Source organism: Ischnura elegans, chromosome 9 (genome assembly GCF_921293095.1).
Source record: "Ischnura elegans chromosome 9, ioIscEleg1.1, whole genome shotgun sequence".
Lineage (NCBI taxonomy): Eukaryota > Metazoa > Arthropoda > Insecta > Odonata > Coenagrionidae > Ischnura > Ischnura elegans.
Genome location: NC_060254.1, coordinates 90,879,990 through 90,900,123, shown reverse-complemented (window position 1 = coordinate 90,900,123; position 20,134 = coordinate 90,879,990). Strand labels below are relative to the sequence as shown.

At 38.8% G+C, this 20,134-nt stretch overlaps 1 protein-coding gene across 1 annotated transcript in view; it reads left to right on the top strand.

Annotated features, from left to right (window-relative positions):
• Positions 1–2,315: 2,315 nt before the first annotated feature.
• The window catches only part of LOC124165554 (EP300-interacting inhibitor of differentiation 3-like), a 50,331-nt gene continuing 32,512 nt past the window's right edge, over positions 2,316–20,134 (top strand). The window contains exons 1-3 of the mRNA XM_046543007.1: positions 2,316–2,509; positions 2,589–2,666; positions 18,966–19,087. Of these exons, the coding sequence (XP_046398963.1) occupies positions 2,437–2,509; positions 2,589–2,666; positions 18,966–19,087 (273 nt within the window). The 5' untranslated portion in view covers positions 2,316–2,436. The remainder of the gene's footprint in view (positions 2,510–2,588; positions 2,667–18,965; positions 19,088–20,134) is intronic.

Sequence of the window (20,134 nt, the reverse complement as noted above, 5' to 3'; positions counted from 1 at the left end):
TTGTGTACATTATGAGAAAATATATTTTTTCTTTAACTGAAAAGATCTTCCAGTTTTTTTGTTGCGAATTGAAATCGTGATATAGCGGAATCTTATATTTTAGGTGACTTATTTGCTATGCCTACCAGGTATGACTTTGCATAAGGTCAAGAGCAAAAGTTGTGAACCCTATTGCGCTGAATGATGCACATTTGTAGTGAGAATTTTCTTACCAAGAGAACGTAAGATACAATATTGTGTGTCATCAATTTTCTGGTGTAAATGAGCGAAATCGGCGTGTGTGTGGTGGGAGGGGGGGGGGAGAAGTGGCTGCAGCTGTAACAATACACCCAGGTACCTTCGTGGTCGCCCCTCAAGACCTAGCTTAGTGTGTGCCCTTCCTCTGCCAATTAGATCTACCCTTCACCATCCCCTCCACATGCTCAACTAAATCTATTTGCTGTGCTTTTTTCAAAAAAAAAATATTTTTTTAAAATTAAGAAATCTAATGAAATCTAGTCTAAGGAAATCTAAATCTAGGGGCACAAACTTCGTCCTAAACCTACGTTGAATGGAAATGTATTCAGGAGTAGTCTTTGTTAAATGAAGGCAGTCCTACGGATCCTTATTGTTGACACAAGGACCAATTGAGTCTTGAGCTTAATTTACCATTTTTTAGCATTGCTCGCGAGTCCTATGGTAAAGGGGCGCGCCAGCGAGGGGGGGATAAACCCTCCCCCACCCCAGAGCTCAGAGAAAAATGTTTGTTAAATCCATTTTATTTAATTGGATTGATATAACTAATAAAATAGTGTAAGTATTGATAAGATATCCCTCAGAAAGCCGTAAAACTCACCGTTTTGAGCGATTTATCTTAATATTCTGTAATTTATTAATATCGCAGCTACTGCTTATCCTGGTGGGTATTCCATAACCCCAAACACCCTGGTATTATAGTTGCACCTAAACCCCCCCAGCCTTAATTCCTAGCTGCGCCCCTGCTCCGGTCAGCTCGAGGCCTACCCGTTGTGCACTGTGCTTTGTTTCAGTCATCGTGTGGTCAATCCAAGTATATCCTTCTGTCGGGTAGGTAGATAGGATTTTACAATAGTGATCAGGGATGTCATAAGATAAAGCAGAGACATTCACCAATAACTGCTAAATTTTCGATATGGTCCATTGAGGTAGCAGAGTGAGAAGTATGTTGAGAGGGCATATCACATTTTAAATTCTAACATATATCAAAAGACAAAAGAAGTCAACCCTATTTGTATGATCTGTGAGCAAATCAATATAAAAATCCCCAGTCATATAAAAATATATTAAATCTATTGGGTCAATAAAAAGTTGGCATCAAGCAAGTTGTACGGAGATTAAAAAACACTTGAAAATTATACTTGATGGTGAACGATTAAAAGAGAAAGCAAAAATTTGTTTGCCACCAGCAGGAACATTAACCCGAGCTCATTCAAAGTCCATTCCTCAATTAGAAGCTCATGTGACACAATGCTCACTTAAAAAGTAATGTCAAATTTGGCTAGTACGATAACACCAGAATTTTTTTTTTATTTGACCGTTTTACCAGCACTTCGCTCAAAACATCCGCAGCACTACGCGACGGTATGCTGAGATATTTAACTTCATCGATGGATTGGGTGACTAATGATCATTAGTCACCCAATGTTCACAAACAGTTTAATAATTGTGATAACAATAACAACGTCTGGTGACGGCCTTGATAAGTTATTAAATCTCATTCAAGAAACTTTAAGAAGAAGTGAATTTCACGGAATTAGCAAATGTGAAAGAATTTTTTCTAAGCACAGGAAATATTTCCATTATAGATCTACAACCTCTTTTTTCAAGACTTCTACAGTGTCAGCCACCAGATTCCCAACGAAATGTTTGGACGATCGACAACTAAAGGCATTTCCAATAAATATATCACGCGACTCGTAAAGAACTGTTAGTGATAAATCCTCAAGGCCCGTATACATTTTGATTGATATATATTCGGGACAGAATCACAAGGTATGAACTTATCGCAGGATTTAGGAAAATTTTGCAGCCGCTAAACGAAAGTACACCCACTGGGAGACATATTGTTGAATGTTTTTCACACGAATTTTACATTAGTAATGGAGTCCCCTTGGTTTTTCATTTCAAGTTCCCCACCAAAGCGCTCACTGAGCATTCACCAACAGTGGGGTCGCTCAGTGAGCGCTGAACGGACGTCACAGTCCGTTCAACTGCAAGCACATTCAACAATCGATTCCAGTAGAATCGTCCAGCGAAAATCTATTGCAAATCGAAAGAATCGATTACCGTCGATAGTAGAATTTTATCTCGTCCGTCTGGTCTCGTTTGTTGAAGTTTCGGCGGCGGGAATCGTGACGCTGGATGTTCTAAAGAAGAACCCTATTGTAAGGTTTATGTCTGTTGCACATTTGAAGCACCATGTCAGTTGAACGTGACGAGGAATCATTGTTATCCAACTACCAGGAATTACTCGCCCGTGTCGAGGAAATACGTAAGAGAACCATTTCTGAAGAATAATACACGCGCTTGTTGTGCTGGATTGTAGTTATCAAGTATGACTTTGTTCGCAGGTAAAGAAGACATGGGACTTGAAGCAGTAATGAAAATTAGTGGAGCGATGGATGATGTCGAGAAACTCATTGAAAATGGTATGTAATCCTGCATACCTTATCTTATGGGCTAGATGCAGGATAACGTTCAGGAACAATTTAGGCCTTTTCAGGTTTAGACGTAATATGTGGATTTAAATTTCAAAATTCATTCGCAATTACCTTTTGATCGTGTAATTTATTTGCACCGCCAAGCTTAGGTTACCTCTTGTGGTGTTCTGCTGTACGAATGTTCCTTGGTCTTTCGGTAATTCCATTTCAGTTCATCCAAATATACGCACATTATATTGACCCAGGTAAAGTCTTCCCACGCTAAGGGAAATAAAGACAAAATGTATGATAAGAAATATGGTTTATATTAACCCAGTCAACACAACAATTGGCAAGCCATAGTTTGGCTTGCGAAACATGCCAAACTATGGCCGCACTGTGGATCGTCTCAGGAATGCCACAGATTGGCAAACCAAACATTTGTAAACATAAGCTTTGTTCGCGTCGCTTGCTCCATCTGCACCCTTTGCACCGGAAGGTGCAATGAAAATCAGGCGGGTGTAGGAAGGTTCAACTCGTGCGACGCGAACGGCATGTAACAACAAAAATGGCACGGGACATGATTATAATAAACATTGTCGAAGAGGATTTTTATGAAGACTACAATGTTATTTTTCCAGCTTTCAATCAGCCACGGGATGTTATTCCTGTAAGTAATTGTTGCGATTTACTCGGGTTTGTTATGATTCTGGTTGAACTAATATTAAACACATTTGTTTATTGTTTGTTTGTTATTTGATTGTATTGGCATTGCGTTGCAAACGCCTCTACGTCTTCCTTTATTAAGAATAAGGTTTTAAGCTTTTGCAATTATGGCACATTTGATATCGATATCCTAGACCTAAGGTTATTAATTGGTGTGAGAAAGGCGTCAATGAGCTAAAGTTACCATTTAGATGTAAACATTGCCTTTTCACTTCATATATGCCTTTTAGTTATGCTAGTTCTTTTTATTAAAGGCTATTACATTTTTACTACGCATTAATTTCTTTACTCGATTACTTCCAGTAGATAGGGAAGACAACTTTTTTAAAAGGATTCGTGACCACCGGGACTAACAATTTGGCTAATCTCGTTCGAATTTTTTGGGAACACGAAGTGGTCCATAATGAAATTCTTAAGTGTAATGACCAAAGGCAATTTGGTCATTTGGAAGGCATTGTCCGAATATTTTTGTGTCTGGCATTTCCTTCGTACTTATACCATGGAAGATTCCATGCTTATACTGCCCATATGAATGAAAGGATATTTCTGTACCTCTGTATTCCCAAGATAGTCGAGGAACTCTTTGCCTCTATCTAGAATCTGAGATAGTATTTTTATCGCTGTAAACGACCATCTATTTCATAGAAATCATGGTGAAAAATAATGAAAAACTCATTCAATACTGTGGAAAGATTAATTAACATTCATAATCAAACTAACGGAATATCAGTGCATTTCATTGAGAAGGTTGGTGGTGTAAAAGACATCATATTATTCGAAGTCATAATTCTAAGAGTCAGTTGTGGCAAAAAAACATTTTTATGAATCACAATATCACCTACCATAACGACAAATACCACTCCATCCTAATCGAAGAGTAATTCATTGTGCTTGTCTACATTGGTATAGCTGTCATTTTAACAACAGTACATGGATCCACTCACGATATATCATATACTGTTTCATTCACGAGAAAATAATATATACCTACGTTACGATTTTAAAAATTGCTATTGGATTGGCATCAGTCCTCAGTGGGAGTTATAGTAAATGTATAGTCGACGACACGAACAAATCGTTTTAGAAAATTGTTTATTGATAGGTTACTATGTTAAAACTAAGGTATTTTTCAAATCCAAAGAATTTAATATCATTAAAATCGGTGCAGCTGTTCTCGAGTTAAAAGTGTTCTAACTAACATGATTTTCGACTTTCTTTTATATATATAGATTACTATTGATACAGGTTAGTTGGTAAGTTATTAAAATGGAAGTTGATTGATTCAATTGAGATAAAGAAAGTGTATTATCCACTCTTAAGCCACATTATGGCGAGGCATGCTTTGGCCACACTATGGCTGGGGGTCAAAACCACTATGGGGCCATAATGGTGATAAAAAATATTTGTTTCGGTAACCAGTGGACGAAATCTTCGTGCCACTATGAAAGCTTCGACAGTTAGTCCGGAGAAAAAACAGGATCAACTATCTACTTCAAGTTTTATTCTTCAACCATTTTTAAAGAGTCACAACAAAGTAAAACAACAAACCCTTGACTACAAAAAAGTACATAGATACTTTTTTCTGTTGATAAAAAAAACGCATTGTCCGCGAATATACGAAATATAAATTTCATAGAAATCTTAACACTCCCCCTCGGACAATACCTGTTTTTGAAAATGCAATAATCATTTCACCTTCAATCTCTGAATGAGTACCAAACAACACAAGACATTATAATTATAAAATATTCAAACATCTTAAATTCTATTGTACAGATCCTTAAGTCCTATCATCTTTGATAACACTTTGATTCTTGTCCCTGGCAGTCTTTTAGTAAATATATCCGCAGTATTCTTGTCTGATGGTACATATATAAAATACACCATTTTTTCTTTGACTTGTTCCATGATGAAATGGTATTTAACAAAGAAATGTTTGTTTCCTTCAGTTATAACATCATTTTTGGCAATGGCAATGGAACTCTCATTATCACAATAAATAACACAAGGTTTAGGCATTAAACATCCTTGATTAATTTCTATTAACAACTCTGATAACCATACTATTTCAGTTACACACTCATACAATGCAATAAACTCTGCATGAGTTGATGAGGTTGCCATGCATTTTTGCTTCCTTGCTCGCCAGATAAATGGAGCCCCTGCTAAAGAAATATGATATCCTGTAATGGACTTACAATAACCTTTACTGCCTGCCCAGTCTGCATCAGAGTATGCGTTAATTTTACTTTGACATTTTTGATAACATAAAGCATAACCTCTAGTCTTAGACAAAAATCTAAACATATGCTTGACATTTTTCCAATCAGTTTGACATGGCTCCTCCATATACTGACTTAAAATACACACTGCTTAGGAAATGTCTGGTCTTGTATTTCCAGACAAATGCAACAAACAGCCTATTGCTTTTCGATACAAATAATTGCTTATTTGGTTCTCGACATCTCTCTCTTGAAAAACTACTGGTAAAGGAGTATTCACCCCATGACAATCTTGCATCTCGAATTCTTCCAACATATATTTTATATAATTCTCCTGATCAATATATACCACACTTCTTTCAGGTCTCTGTATTCTTATGGACAAAATATTATGGGCTGAACCAAGATCCTTGACTCCTACATGTTTACCTAGATAACTCTTAAACTGTGATATCTTGTCCTTCGTTCCGACAAGCAACATATCATCAACATAAACCCCTACTTTAAGGTCAGACATGCTAAAAATACATGGATCGCTTAAACACTGTTTTAATCCATACACAGACAAAATTGAGCTTAGATGCAAATACCAATTTCTACCTGATTGCTTTAAACCGTATATACTCTTGTTTAACTTACATACATAAAACTTTCTATCAACCGTTATATTCTCTCCGAGATATTTTGGTATCTCCATGTACACATCCTCTTCTAATTTACTGTTTAAATATGCCCCTACAATATCCAACTGATCCATTTCTAAATCTGTCTCAACAGCAATAGCTATAAGAAGCCTCAGACTTTTCTTTTGAATAACAGGACTAAATGTGTCATGGTAATCAACTCCATGAATTTGACCATATCCCTGAGCAACTAACCTTGCCTTGAACTTTATAATTTCCCCTTTATCATTACGTTTCAAAGCAAACACCCATTTTGAACCTACAATATTTAATCCCTCTGGTCTTGGCACTATTTCCCATGTCCCTTGGTCTGACAAAACTTTTACTTCTTCTTGCATTGCCTGTTTCCAAAACTCAGAATCTTTACTATTTAAAGCCTCTGTTACTGTCCCTGGAATGGAAGTACACTCAATACTTGCATGAGCATAGCTGCAACTTTGACAAGATGTTGGCTTCCTAACACGCTTTGACCTCCTTGGAATGGACTGGCTTGGTACCTCACCAGGGTCAAGGTTTGTCATTGGTACCTCTAAATTAGTAACTGTGGGGTAGACCACCAAGACAGGCTGTTCAACGTCATCCTCCAAAACTGCAACACGAGGCGCTGCCTCCTCTGGTATCTCAGGCACTGCTCCCCTTGAAACTGAATCTGGGACCACTGGAGTCAGACCTGGGATCACCACTGGGTGTGATGAAATTTGGTTTGATTTAGTCTCCTCAGCTTTTCCATCACCTGTGAAAACATAGCCTTGTTCCACAATGTCTTCTCCTGGATCAGGTTTGCCATCGCTGTCTAGATCGGGAATCTTTATATCATCTCGGCTCATCTTGAAAGGAAATTTTGATTCATTGAACCTGACATCTCTGCTGATTATTACTTTCTTCTTTTTCAGACTCCAAAGTCGAAATCCTTTGATGCCCTCTTCATATCCTAACATGATGCTTTCTTCTCCTCTGGGACTCAATTTTCCATCTCTTGTCTCTCTTGGCTGCCATGCCCATGCCTGGCATCCAAAAACTCTTAGATAGTTATAATCTATCTCTTTTAGTTCCCGTCCTTTCCACAAACTCATTGGAATATTGCTATTTCGTGCAGAAGTAGGAGACAGATTTCTGAGATGTACAGCAGTCATGAGAGCTTCTCCCCAAAATCTTTTATGAAGACCAGATTTTATCAGTAAACATCTCGTTGTATTCAGAATAGTTTCGTTGTACCTCTCAGATAGCCCATTTTGCTGTGGAGTATATGCCACTGAGAAACGATGTAAGATTCCACATTCTTCCAGGTGTACTGAGAATTTTTTATCTGTGTATTCTCCACCATTGTCACTCTGGAATTCCTTAATTTTCCTATCGTGCAGGCACTCCACTCTACGTTGAAATTTCTTGAAATTTTCAAATACTTCTGACTTCTTTTTCAATAAGTAGACCATAGAATACCTTGTAAAATCATCAATAAATGTGACAAAGTACTTAGCTCCATTGAAAGTCTTGGGTGTAAATGGACCTGCCACATCAGAATGGATTCTATCCAAGACCTTGCATGTATCTTCTCCACCTATGTTAGGAAATTTTAACCTTTTCATTTTCCCAGCATTACAAGTGTCACAATCAAAATGGTTAATTCCACATTTTTTATCCAAAGGAATTCTCTTCATATCATCTTCATTTAGATGCCCCAGTCTATCATGCCATATTATGGTAGATACTATGGATGCTTTCTTAGTCTCAGAAATAATCTTGACATCTTCAATGCTGACTCCTCCTACTGTAGTGATGTAATACCGTATAAGCTTGTGTAAGAGGCGCACACGTGTAAGAGGCGCACCCCTATTTTGAGCATCGAAGCTATAAAGAAAAAAAATTTACGGCATTTTTTTTATACTATCGCGCGGTGTTGCAGACGTACGCCGGGAATTTTGACAGTTATCGAACTTTCCTCTTTCAATATTAATTGAAAGAGGAAAGGAAAATTTCCTCTTTCAATTAATAATGAAAGAGGAAATTTTGATAACTGCGGCGGTAATAGCGGTATAAGAGGGAGTAGAAAGAGTTCCGATCCTCTCTTCGCATACGCCGTTGCTGTGCGATGCTTGTCCTACTCACGAACAATTTTGTTTAAATGCTCTCGCAGGAGTATTGCAATAGAATTGCAGCCGTGGAAAATTTTAAGGCAAAACACGACAGGCATTTAGCACGAACCTTCCCAAGAGCTTGGACAACAATCAGGGCAATCTCAGCGCCGTAGGATAATAACCACGTCGTAGATTTAACGGAACCACCCTCGGTCCTCCATCAGCCAATGCCTCTACCGTTTTTTTTCCCTTTCCGAGACCCCACAGGAAAACATCAAGTTACAGGGGAACAATGGAAACGTATTTCATCCCTACCCCGTTTCACCAACTGACCTTGATCGATCTCCCAGTTTCTGGAGGCCAAATGCTAGGTGAGTCATCAACTGAGCCTGAAGATATCTCGATAGCTTTCAATAATTGTATGACACGCACGACGTTCAAAAAAAGAGATCTAAGGAGACGCATATCTGACAGAATTTAAGTTTTTTAAGATCTAATTGTTTGACACAAAGATTTACAGTTACAACAAGGCTACTTATATTCAAAATAGTCCAAACAGGACAATTTCGGAAGAAACAAGCATAGCATAAGCGCATTCAAACAAGACGAGACGGACTGGAAACTTTATGCAACGCAAACTGCGTATATCACATTGCTGCTCCTTCGCCCCTTCGCTTTGAAGGCAACGACGTCAAATGTAAGATCGGACGTGTTCTTCCCGTGCTCCTTCGCTCATAGCTTCGTAGCTTGAAATACGGAGGGGAGGGAGGGCGCACCTTCCCCTCCGTATTTCGTCGCTTGCTTCGAAGACGGAGGGATCGCGCTCCTTCCTCTTGACCTCTCCTTCCGCGCGCTTCACTTACAAGCATTTCTGATTTCTTCCATCCACAATTTAGTCCAACAATGAACACACTCGTTCGAATTTTTTAAAGCGCAGGTTTTGGTACCAATATAATTTTCAGTTGCAATAATCGTCATATTTGCGTCTGAAGATGATTTTTGGAAAATCAGGCCCTCAGCGTAATGGAAATTACTCGGCAAGACAGATATTGACTATTGACCAGGTGTGTCATTCAAAAATACGCATTTCTCTAAGTTTGATAAGCGATTACTATATGCAGTATAAACGGCGCGGGATGCCCACTCGTGGCAGTAAATTTAGCGCGCCCTCCGGAGCGAATCACCCCGCGCGATCTTTTCCATGTTCACCTCTGGGGTACCGACGTGACGGCGCGATGATTACAAGAAAAGCAAACAGGAGCATTTTAAAAATACGTCACTAAGGGAGAAACTCCCCTCTCTGCTGCTTGTTTTTGACCTAGGATTACAGATAACTAACTCACACTGAAAACCAAGGCCACTCAGTTCCCCTTAGACTCGCGACCGGTGAAGGGGAGGGGGGAAGATAAAAAGTTTGTGTAAGAGGCGCACCCTCATTTTCGGCTGCAATTTTTGGGGAAAAAGGTGCGCCTCTTACACGAGCTTATACGGTATAAATTATTTACGAGAAATGCGTTTAAGAAAACTTCTCCTTCATCTGATATCTCGTTCACCCCTTGATAACATGAGAACTTCATTCCCTTCTTGTCCAATACTCCTTGTGAAAGCAAATTATCTTTCAAATCAGGGATGTACAGTACATCTGAGAAGTCTACAGTAAATCCACCACATTCAGTGGAGATCTCCAATTTTATGGTGCCAATTCCTCTGACTTCCAAAGCATATCCATCACCCACAACAACTTGACCAGTAATAGGACGAAGATTTATGAATAAATCTTTCCTATTGGTCATGTGGTCTGATGCTCCACCGTCCAGTATCCATAATCCCCCACCTCCTATACTTTTCTCTTGGTGAGTACACAATGCTTTATATCCTCTTGTGATGACAGAAGCTCGCCCCTTCTTCACAGATTCAAAATTCTGATTCTTCTCTATAGAATTTTGTTTCTTATCGGGGCACTGGAAAGATAGATGTCCCTCTGTTCCACATACATAACAGATGGGAGGATGGCTTTTTCTTCCATCTTTACCTTTGTTCTTTCCTTTCCCTTTAAATCTGTTCACTCCATGCTCAGAAAACTCTGATTCCTTTGTGACCTTGTAAACTTGATGTGCATCGCTATTATCTTCAGATTTGTGCTCTTTCTTTTCTCTTGACATGCATAGCATCTTCTGCTCTTCCACAAGCATGTCACCCAATACTTCTCTTGAGACTAATTTCCCTTTCCGATAACTCTGGACAAAAAACTTCCAGTCAGATGGAAGGCCGTTTAGATATACATTAGCTAGCATATCATCATCAATTTCCATACCACATTTCTTGATTTTCCTGCGATAATCGTTTATTATGGCAACATATTGATGAATACTCATCTCCTTAGTCTTCTGTGTGTTCCACATAGCTCGATTGAAGCTGCATAGCTCAGAGCAGCCGTAACTCGTGCACATGGTCTCCAACGCTTCCCACGCTGCCTTAGCATTATCGCAGGCGTCCACATGCTCCAGAAAAGTCTTCTGAACGTTACAATAGATGAGTCCCAGACATGTGTTGTCCAGCCTTTTCCTCCGTTTCACCTCATAATCCGGCGGATCTGCCGCGACTAACACACCGTTCTCTTCTATCGTCCACTCTTCAAAACCTTTGATAGCTTCAATACATTGAGCTTTTAAGAATAACCCCTTCATTCCTAGTGTCCACTCGTAATAGTTCGGCCCCTCAAGTTTATCCGCCACAGGTAACTGCCCCTGGGCTGACTCGCTATCCATCATTTGATTTTGCCGCCGTCTGGACATCGTTCCTCTTTTTTTTTCTTGTTACGAGTTCGACGAGTTATTCCAAGCCAGACTCTGGTTGATTTGTACTCGAAGTTAATCACCGCTTGCTCAAACGATAGTCTTCTTCACCAACACGTTTAATTCTCCGCACTTATGCCTGCTGGGTGCATAACCTGATAAAAAATATTTGTTTCGGTAACCAGTGGACGAAATCTTCGTGCCACTATGAAAGCTTCAACAGTTAGTCCGGAGAAAAAACAGGATCAACTATCTACTTCAAGTTTTATTCTTCAACCATTTTTAAAGAGTCACAACAAAGTAAAACAACAAACCCTTGACTACAAAAAAGTACATAGATACTTTTTTCTGTTGATAAAAAAAACGCATTGTCCGCGAATATACGAAATATAAATTTCATAGAAATCTTAACAAATGGCATCCCACTACGACCACAGTACGGCCAGAGTTGTTTTGATGACTGGGTATGATATAAGTGTAAGACAAAGTTTCAGTGGGTCATTCATAAATACATAAAAGCAATAATGCAATGGAAAGAGCTTAAAAGTAGAGGTAAATAATCAATATTTGTGACGCATACCATTACAACCTGTAATAAGCAGATATATATTAACAATAACACAGTATTCCCACTGGGTTAATGTTTTTATAACGGCCAACGTTTCAAGTACCGTCTCGGCACTCATCATCAGGGCTGAATATTGATTTATTTAATGTTTGGTTGCTAAGTCTCATTGTTGTAATAAATTTAGTTAAATAAAAACTTATATAAAAAAATAATAATAGAATAAAATATGATGCCAATTCTTTTATTGCACCTATATTAACCCTCATATGGATTCGCTGCGCCTTAGCGGCGCTCGTGGTTTTAAAAGTGGGTAAAAGTTTTCCATTCCAATGGATCATTTTGAAATTTTCAGTAGTCTATTTTTTCTGCTTTCTTCGTCTACCTATAAAATTTTGTTTGCATAGTGTTGGTAGTTAACATTTTATTGGCCTATAATGAAAAAAGTTACGTCGTTGGATTTTCGGCGCCGCTGCAGCGCTCAGTATTTCCTTGTCGCTACGTCGGGGACAGCACTCTCAATGTTAATGTCAAAGCAATTATGCTTCGTATGAAATGCTATATTCTATTTATAATCGTATTATTTTATTTTCTAAACTTTATAAAGAAAATTAAATTGTTAAACAAAAGGAAAATATTACTATACCAATTTTGCTCTCTCTTTTAGCTAAGAATCATGTTTGCCTCAATAAAATTTTCATTGACAAAAATTCATCTTTTTACAAGAATTATTCATAGAAACTCACTGCTAGCCAAGGTTGTTTTTTCCATGGCTTCCGACTTAGTTTTGCTTGGGCACCTTCTCCGCTCCGCGTCCACGTACCTGCTGTAGTGATAGTTACCTTTGGGCAAATCCCAGGGCTACTTTGTTTGAATTACACCAAGCAGCAATTCTAAGAAAATTTTAACACAATGCATTATCCGAATTCGTAGAATAATGCTTCCTCACCGTTGTGTGAAAATTTCTCCTTTAATGAGCAACTGTAACTTGCCAGGAGATTCAGAGGTTTCTCCGACTACCGTGAAGAACACAACTTACGGTTACTGTTATACGTCTTGTACCTCTCATTTGAAAATATTCCTTTGCAGCTACGATAGTCTACACACAATCGCTGGCGTTTATATAATTACCGATGACGTGACAGTTTACCATTGGGGTGAAATGAAGATAACTACCCAACTAATTGTGTGTTAGAAAATAATTTCTTTTTCCTGACAATTAAATCAGTATTTACATGGTAAAAATCATGATGAATAGGAGAATAGACAATTCACCGAGAAGTGAAAATTTGTAAACATATTACTCGTTTCTTTGTGCACTCAAATGCACAGATATTTTATTCATTGGGGGTTTTACTAACGTGAAGGGGTGAGTGAGGAGGAGAAAGGAGAAGGAATGCCAGGTAGCTTGTTTTGAGGTGAAGGGGTGGTAGTGTGTCGACTGCCAAGGATCGGGGAATACCCAGATCATTAGGCCTTGTAAGCGTAGAAAACCCTTATCGCGAAAAAGGTTGGGAGTGGAATGAGGCAATTAGATACAAAATCCTGCTTTTTCTTTATCCTTCCATCGCTGCATGAGGGGCAGGGAACAAAAGCCTTGTCAAAAAGTCCTGCGGTGGCCCTCCCTTCATTCCTAGAAGGTCCAGCTCGGGTGGGTCATTAGGGTGGAGAGAAGTTCAATAAGTTTTGTGGGAGGGGGAAGAAGGCGGTGAATAACGGATAAGGAAGCTTAGTGGGAAGGTATGGGTAGTCTCAATGTTTCGGTCAGTGAAACGCTACGGAAAGAATAGGTAAGGGAAGTCCTCCCAGCGTGAGGGTATTTTTGTCACACCAGAACATTCTTCCATCAGTCTATCATGCAGAGCTGGACGAAAGAAAAAAAGGCGCCTGTTCCTTCTTCCCTACCACCTATAACCCATACTTCTAAGAAGCTATTTTTTTTGGATATCTCTCCAATCCAGCAGTGAAACCTCATCTGGTGCAGTCCCACGTATCACATTTCCCCGTCTGTCTCTAAGAAAACGTCCTCAGTGAGGGAATGGGGCTCCGCGGAAGGAAAAAAATACTGGCACTTCTAGCTCCACTTCCAAAGCGGCGTTGGGTTCTTTAACAAGTCGCTTATTATCTCATACTATTTATATTTCAATGCCCATAAGACTTGATTTTTTTACTTGCAGGATTTAAGCTCCCAGAATATTCGTAAGATTTGTCTTGATCGCCAGAATCCAGTAAAAATCACGAAAGTAACAATCGTCTCTTCTCACTTCACCTACAGCTTTTCGATTATTAAAGTTTAATAACCTATCCTTCTATATACACTGCAAAGATGTAACATATGGGTGAACGCAGTGAAGCAAAATTATGTCAAATGGGCATAAAAGAATTTTATTCGGTCCTCATTTTTAATATTTAGATACATAAAAATATAAGCAATGTAAACATTAAAAAGCGGAATTAAAACTTTCATTTGAAAATAACAGACAAAGGGAACAGAAATACAGAGCATTACGGCAACAAATGGAAAAGAATACAGTGTTCAAGATTTTTTGTTACAAGATAATAGATGTATTTACCATTATCAATCAGAAAAGTTTTAAATTCAGGCTAACTTTGAAAGATAATAACAACAAATGATGCAGTGCCGCTGCGGCGCCGTAAATCCAACAACGTAACTAAATTTGTAAATCCATATGAGGGTTAAACAGTCTAATTTCCTTATGTGGCCTTTTTATATAAATGAAGTTCTTTAAGTGTAATTTCGAAATAATTTGGTCAACTGCATCAAGATTGGCTATCTCTGTGACTGTAGGTGGCGTTAGTTTTTGATTTTTGCATTTGCAAATTTTCCCTCACTTCTAGAATCTTCTGCAAAACAGGTTTCCAAGTATTACTGATGGAATACCCAGAGTCTCTGTTAAAGTTATTTTTCTCCAGCTTAATTTCTATAGCTTCCTTTGTGAGGCGATCCCAAAAACCTTTAGCATGGCAAATTATTTTTGCTTCTTCAAATTTAATGATGTGGTCCTGGCTCACACAATGTTCGGCAATGGCAGATTTCTCCAGTGGCCCGAGTCTTAAGTGCTGCTTATGCTCCTTGAGCCTAGTCTCAATGGTGCGACAAGTTTCTCCAATGTATGCTCCTCTGCACTCACACGGGACACGGTAGACGCCAGGAGTCTTGAGACCAACTGGGTCCTTCGCTTTAACCAGCTGCTCCCTTAATTTGACCGAAGCCACGTGGATAGTTTCAATATTGTGTCTCCTGAGTATCCTTGATATTTTACCCGAAATAGTGGAGACGTACGGCAGGCAAGCTTTGGCTAACAGTTTTTCTTTTCCACCTTCTTTCTGGATATCCCCTGCCTGGAAAGTCCTCTTGAGTGCCATGGAAATCTGTTGCCCACTGTAGCCATTCTGCGCAAAAGTCCTTTTAAGGAATCTAATCTCCGAAGGTAAACTACTCTTGTCAGAAATGGTCCTAGCACGATGGAATAAAGTTGTGTGGACCGCCGATCGCTGTGAGGGGTGATGGTGACTATTCCTATTAAGGTATAAGTAGGTGTTTGTCGGCTTATGGTAAACACTATGACCCAATATTCCATTCTTTCTCTGCGCAATGAGGATGTCTAGGAAAGGTAGCCGACCATCTTTCTCTAGTTCCATGGTGAAGGTGATGTTGGGGTGCCGGCTGTTCATATGTCCCAAAAATTGGTCAAGAGTATCCCTCCCATGGGGCCAAACAATGAAAGTGTCATTGACATACCGGTACATGTTATAGGTTGGCGATCCAATTGCACTTACTATTGGCCTTAAAGGTGTTCCTTCTTTATGAATTTTTGGCAGTCCATAGAGCCTCGGGGGAGCTGGTGCTTGCGGCCTCATCTCATTCTTCCTCGTCTCTATCGGTAGACCCGATTCATTTAGGAGCGTGATGGTCTTCCTCGTAATGCTATCACTGGGGACCTGGGGCAGCTTCACATAAGCCTTGTCTTGGAGTAATTCAATCACCTTATGGTGGTACTCTATTTTCTTCATCAGGACAGTAGCGTTGCCCTTGTCCGCAGGCAGGATGGTAAGCGCGTCATTTTGTTCCAAGGCACGAAGTGCTACTCTCTCTTCCCTCATAATATTTGGTTTAGGTAAAACAGCTCTTTTAAGTACTGTGGAAATCTCGTTTCTCACTTCCTCTGCTGTTTCTCCTGGTAATTTGCGAATGGCATGTTCCACCCCACCTATAAAATCACTGTACAGAATCATGCTGGGGGACGGTGCGAAATTAAGGCCTTAAGAAAGCACAGATAACGTATTCTCATCAATAATCTGATCTGTCAAATTGATCAACATGTGTTTGCGATCCATAGGAGCGGAGGTTCTCTTGGGGGATTGTAGTTTAGAGTACCTATCTTTCTGTCTCTCCGATTCTTTCTTGTGGAGCGAATTTTGATTCAAAACGCAATGGAAATTTTCAGATATTATAATGAAATGAAGACACAACCAGAGCAGTTCATAAAATTGGATTGAACATAGTAGAACACTAACTAATAATAATTGATTTGGGCTGGCCCAACCTGCAGTCCAACTCAGATCCAGGGAAAGTAAAAAAAATTATCATTTCCTCATTATCCGAAGAAATTAAAGGAAATTCTCCACACACTTAAATAGAATAAAGACACAATGACACCAGTGTTTGAAATTGCATCAACTTGATGTGCCACACTAAAGAAAAATAATTTACCTTCAACAAAATCAAAGTAAAGTTTTTAATGTGTCATTTAAAAAAATTCAAAGTGAATTCAAACAAAACTCCTCTGCATGTCGAGTTGTTTGAAGGAACATGCAAATGATATCAAAATGAAAACTTCCATGATCGAATCTTGCTAACGATAGGTGACGTCATAAGAGATAGCACTTTCATTGCTGTGTTTTCATTCAGTGTGTTGTGGACTTGCCCCTAGCCAATATGCTCCCCGCATCACTTAGCATTATATTTTTAAAATTTTCATCGCCATACTACACAATTTGTGGAATAAATCATCCTAAATAAGTTTTTTTGCATCTTCAAAATGCACAATATGCAAAGTCTCATTAATATAGCTATAATAGGGTAGTTTCCTTCATCAAAGAAAACGAAAGGCATTAATTGAGATTCGTTACCCACCATTAGTGTATTGATAATATACTAATTATTTGGTTGTAGAAATACCGGTTTAGACGAATGGCGAGAGTCAATTTTATCCTCATTTGAAAAAGGCCAGATTGGTGCCAATGCGATGCCACTCCACGTGACATCACAGGGACCTAGTTTCTATACGAGTAGATAGAAGTTTTACATCGTCTGAGATTACCAATGCAAGCATGAGGCACAGAGCTCAGGGAAACATGTCTTAATAATCACCTATTAAAACTGGCTAAGGTCGGAAAGTTTCCTTCGTTTGATAAGGTAGTAATAATCCTTATTTAAGCCAAGCGCTACCAGCATGCAGGGTACTGAGCTACCTACTAGCAGCCTGCGTCGTATCAGCGCTCAAAGCCTCGCCCCAAGGTCACCTCACTTGCGGCAGCAGGAACCAGAGCGACGTCTCACGGAGTTTTCCCAGCATTCATACTTAGCCGTCGCATTTTCGTGCGCTTGAAAATTTTCACTTTTCATTTAATCGCGAAAAATAGATATCTTCATTTAAAAATCTAAAAGCGTGAAATACGTACTCCAGGAGTAATAATCTTTCGGTTAGGCAGTAAAAAAATAATAGAGAAACCATCCTATTAAGGCAATAGCAAGTTTTGGCCAGCCTTTTTAGATTTCTGCCCACTGTGCAACAAGAGGGTGGGCAGCAGAAGCGTGTAAAGGATAGGTGGAGGGGAAGGAGTGTGCTCCCCTGTCTTTCAAGAAATGAGGCTACAAATGAGGACAAACATGTCAGATCTTGCTATTTTGTGACGTTGTTGCCTTCAAAGCGAAGCCGGACGACCTATGTGATATATACAGTTGGCGTTTCCTGGCTGTATCTTCTTGTTTGATGGTACTAATGCCATGCCTGTTTCTTTGAAAAATGTGCCGTTTGGACAATGCTGAATATTGCTGTAGTCTAGTTGTAACTTTAAAACTTAGTGGCAAACAATTAGAGCTGAAAAAAACTAAAATATCATCATAAATTCTTTGCATTAGGCCTCATTCTAACCCTCCCAATGATGGCAAATGCTACAGTTCCTCTGAATTATTTGAAGATTTTGTAAATTTTTTATGAAGAAAAACAGAAACTGGTTATTAAACAATGCATGTTTTTTTTTGTACTAATTTCTAGATTCATGCCAAGAATATTTGTGTAGAAAAAAAAACTGTTGGGAGACAAAACATTTTATTCCATTTGTGGGAAGGCCCAACACTGATTGCCAGAGTCGCGAAAAGGAAGTTTTTTAGTACGTCAAACTCCATTCCTACACGGAAGGATGAAAATTGCCAAGTTTTATCTAACTGTTAGTCGTTGGGTGTCATGCATGGATGAACTGACATGGAATGACCCCTTAGTAATACAGGCGAGGTCCCATGACTTTGTAAGAAATAAATTTAGAAGTACATTTGAGCTGTCATGTGCGTTTAAACTCTTACTCGTGTGGCCACGCCACTCCTAACTCATTCTCGGTAGTTATCTTCAACAATTCGTGCCTATGCCTTGTTATCCGCTATCTCATTGTCTCCTGCCCTATTTTCTCCATTGTTTTCTGCATATTTTTCACATCTTCACCTTGGCCTCTCTGGTGTGTGCTTTCCTTTCAGATGTCCGCTGTGCTCTTTCAATACCAGAATCCTGGTCTTTCCTTGTGTTAGGCCCATTCCATCTGACCCTCACAATGCTTAGCTCATTTGCAGACCTGTTATGTATATGTAGTATCTTTACTTAGCATGTCATTATGTTCCGAGCTCTGTACGTATTTGGGATGTATGAATTACAACTGGGAGTGCTTTTTAGGTGACCTCTAAAAATATTTTTGTTTTGTTATTTCCAGTTGTTATCTTGTGTGTATAGATATTAAACATAATGTACTGAGAAGTATCCTCCATGATATGGAAGTGGAAATAATTTTAACTATGTTCATATGTGTATATTTGATGATAAATTTAGGAATTAAAATATTTTCATTAGTTATAGGTAATTCTATTTCATATACTTACTTGTTAGTGTTGAAATTTTATTTTCTTAATCTTGGATCATTTCACTTAATCTTTGACTCTGACGGTTACAGTGTCAAAACCCAGAGAAATTGGATTGGATGCAAGAGTTTTGGAGCTCTCATCAGCAGTTGTTCAGCAAAATGCTGAAATGATGGATACTGTTTTTAGACCTATGGAGTTTGCTGATAAACTTGTGAGTGCATAATTTTGGAACCAGAGTATCCTTTACCGTTTTTGGGTACATAGAAGTTTCTTCTGCTGGGTATCAATACTGGGAGTGTATTGAATGCTCAAAGGTGTCATTTATATGAGTACATAATTATGGTTTGCAGTTGGTAATCCAGAATAATAGGATGTGGACAATGTACAGTTGGGTGGTCCTTATTTTTAGTTTTCTAATTCCTTTTGGGATGCATTTGGTGAGAAAATAAATCGAGAAAATTATTTTTGTAATCGGACACTGGGAAAATGTGCTGCATTGTGCTTAAAGTTTTGAAATTTGGGTATTTTTGTGTGTTTTTGGACATATTTGAAGATGATGTCACTATCTATCTCAGTAAGACATTCTATTTCCTGTTTTTTACAATGACTCTTTTGACGTTGGCAGCATATCACCTCAAATATCTTTCATTTCATTTCTGCCCTTTCGTTTCCCGGAATATCGCACCTAGAGTGAGCTTGTGCCACCCCTAGCAGACATTTTGTATTTTTTGTATATTTTTTCATCATTCTCACCCATCATTAAACCATTAAAATCTTTAGATATGCTTTAAACTTTGGGTCATTCCATATCAAAAGTGATGGGTTGCTTCGATTCTTCGATTTCTCAATTCTCAGCCAAGAACTGGAATCGAAAATGAGTACTTGCCAAGGTGAAAAATCGATTCCGATTCCAGTAGTACCAGTAGTACTTCAAACCACAAATTTATATATGTCCGCGTTTCCAACAGTCATTTGAATGTTGGCACCACGTAATTGTAATAACAATACACGTTATCTTCTAGGGATGTGCGAGTACTCGAAAGTTCGAGTCGAGTCATTGGTACTCAACTCGAGCGATTACTAATGTCGAGTCGAGTAGTTAAGGTTACAGAGCTTTCGAGGCTAGTAGGTCCAGCAATCTGCTGACAGAAAGCGCTATCATGAAACTCATGTAATAATACAATTTTTAAAGCCGATAATTAGTCATTTTAATGCCTTGGCCTGGTAGTTTCAGCTTGCTGAATACACGTGTCGAATA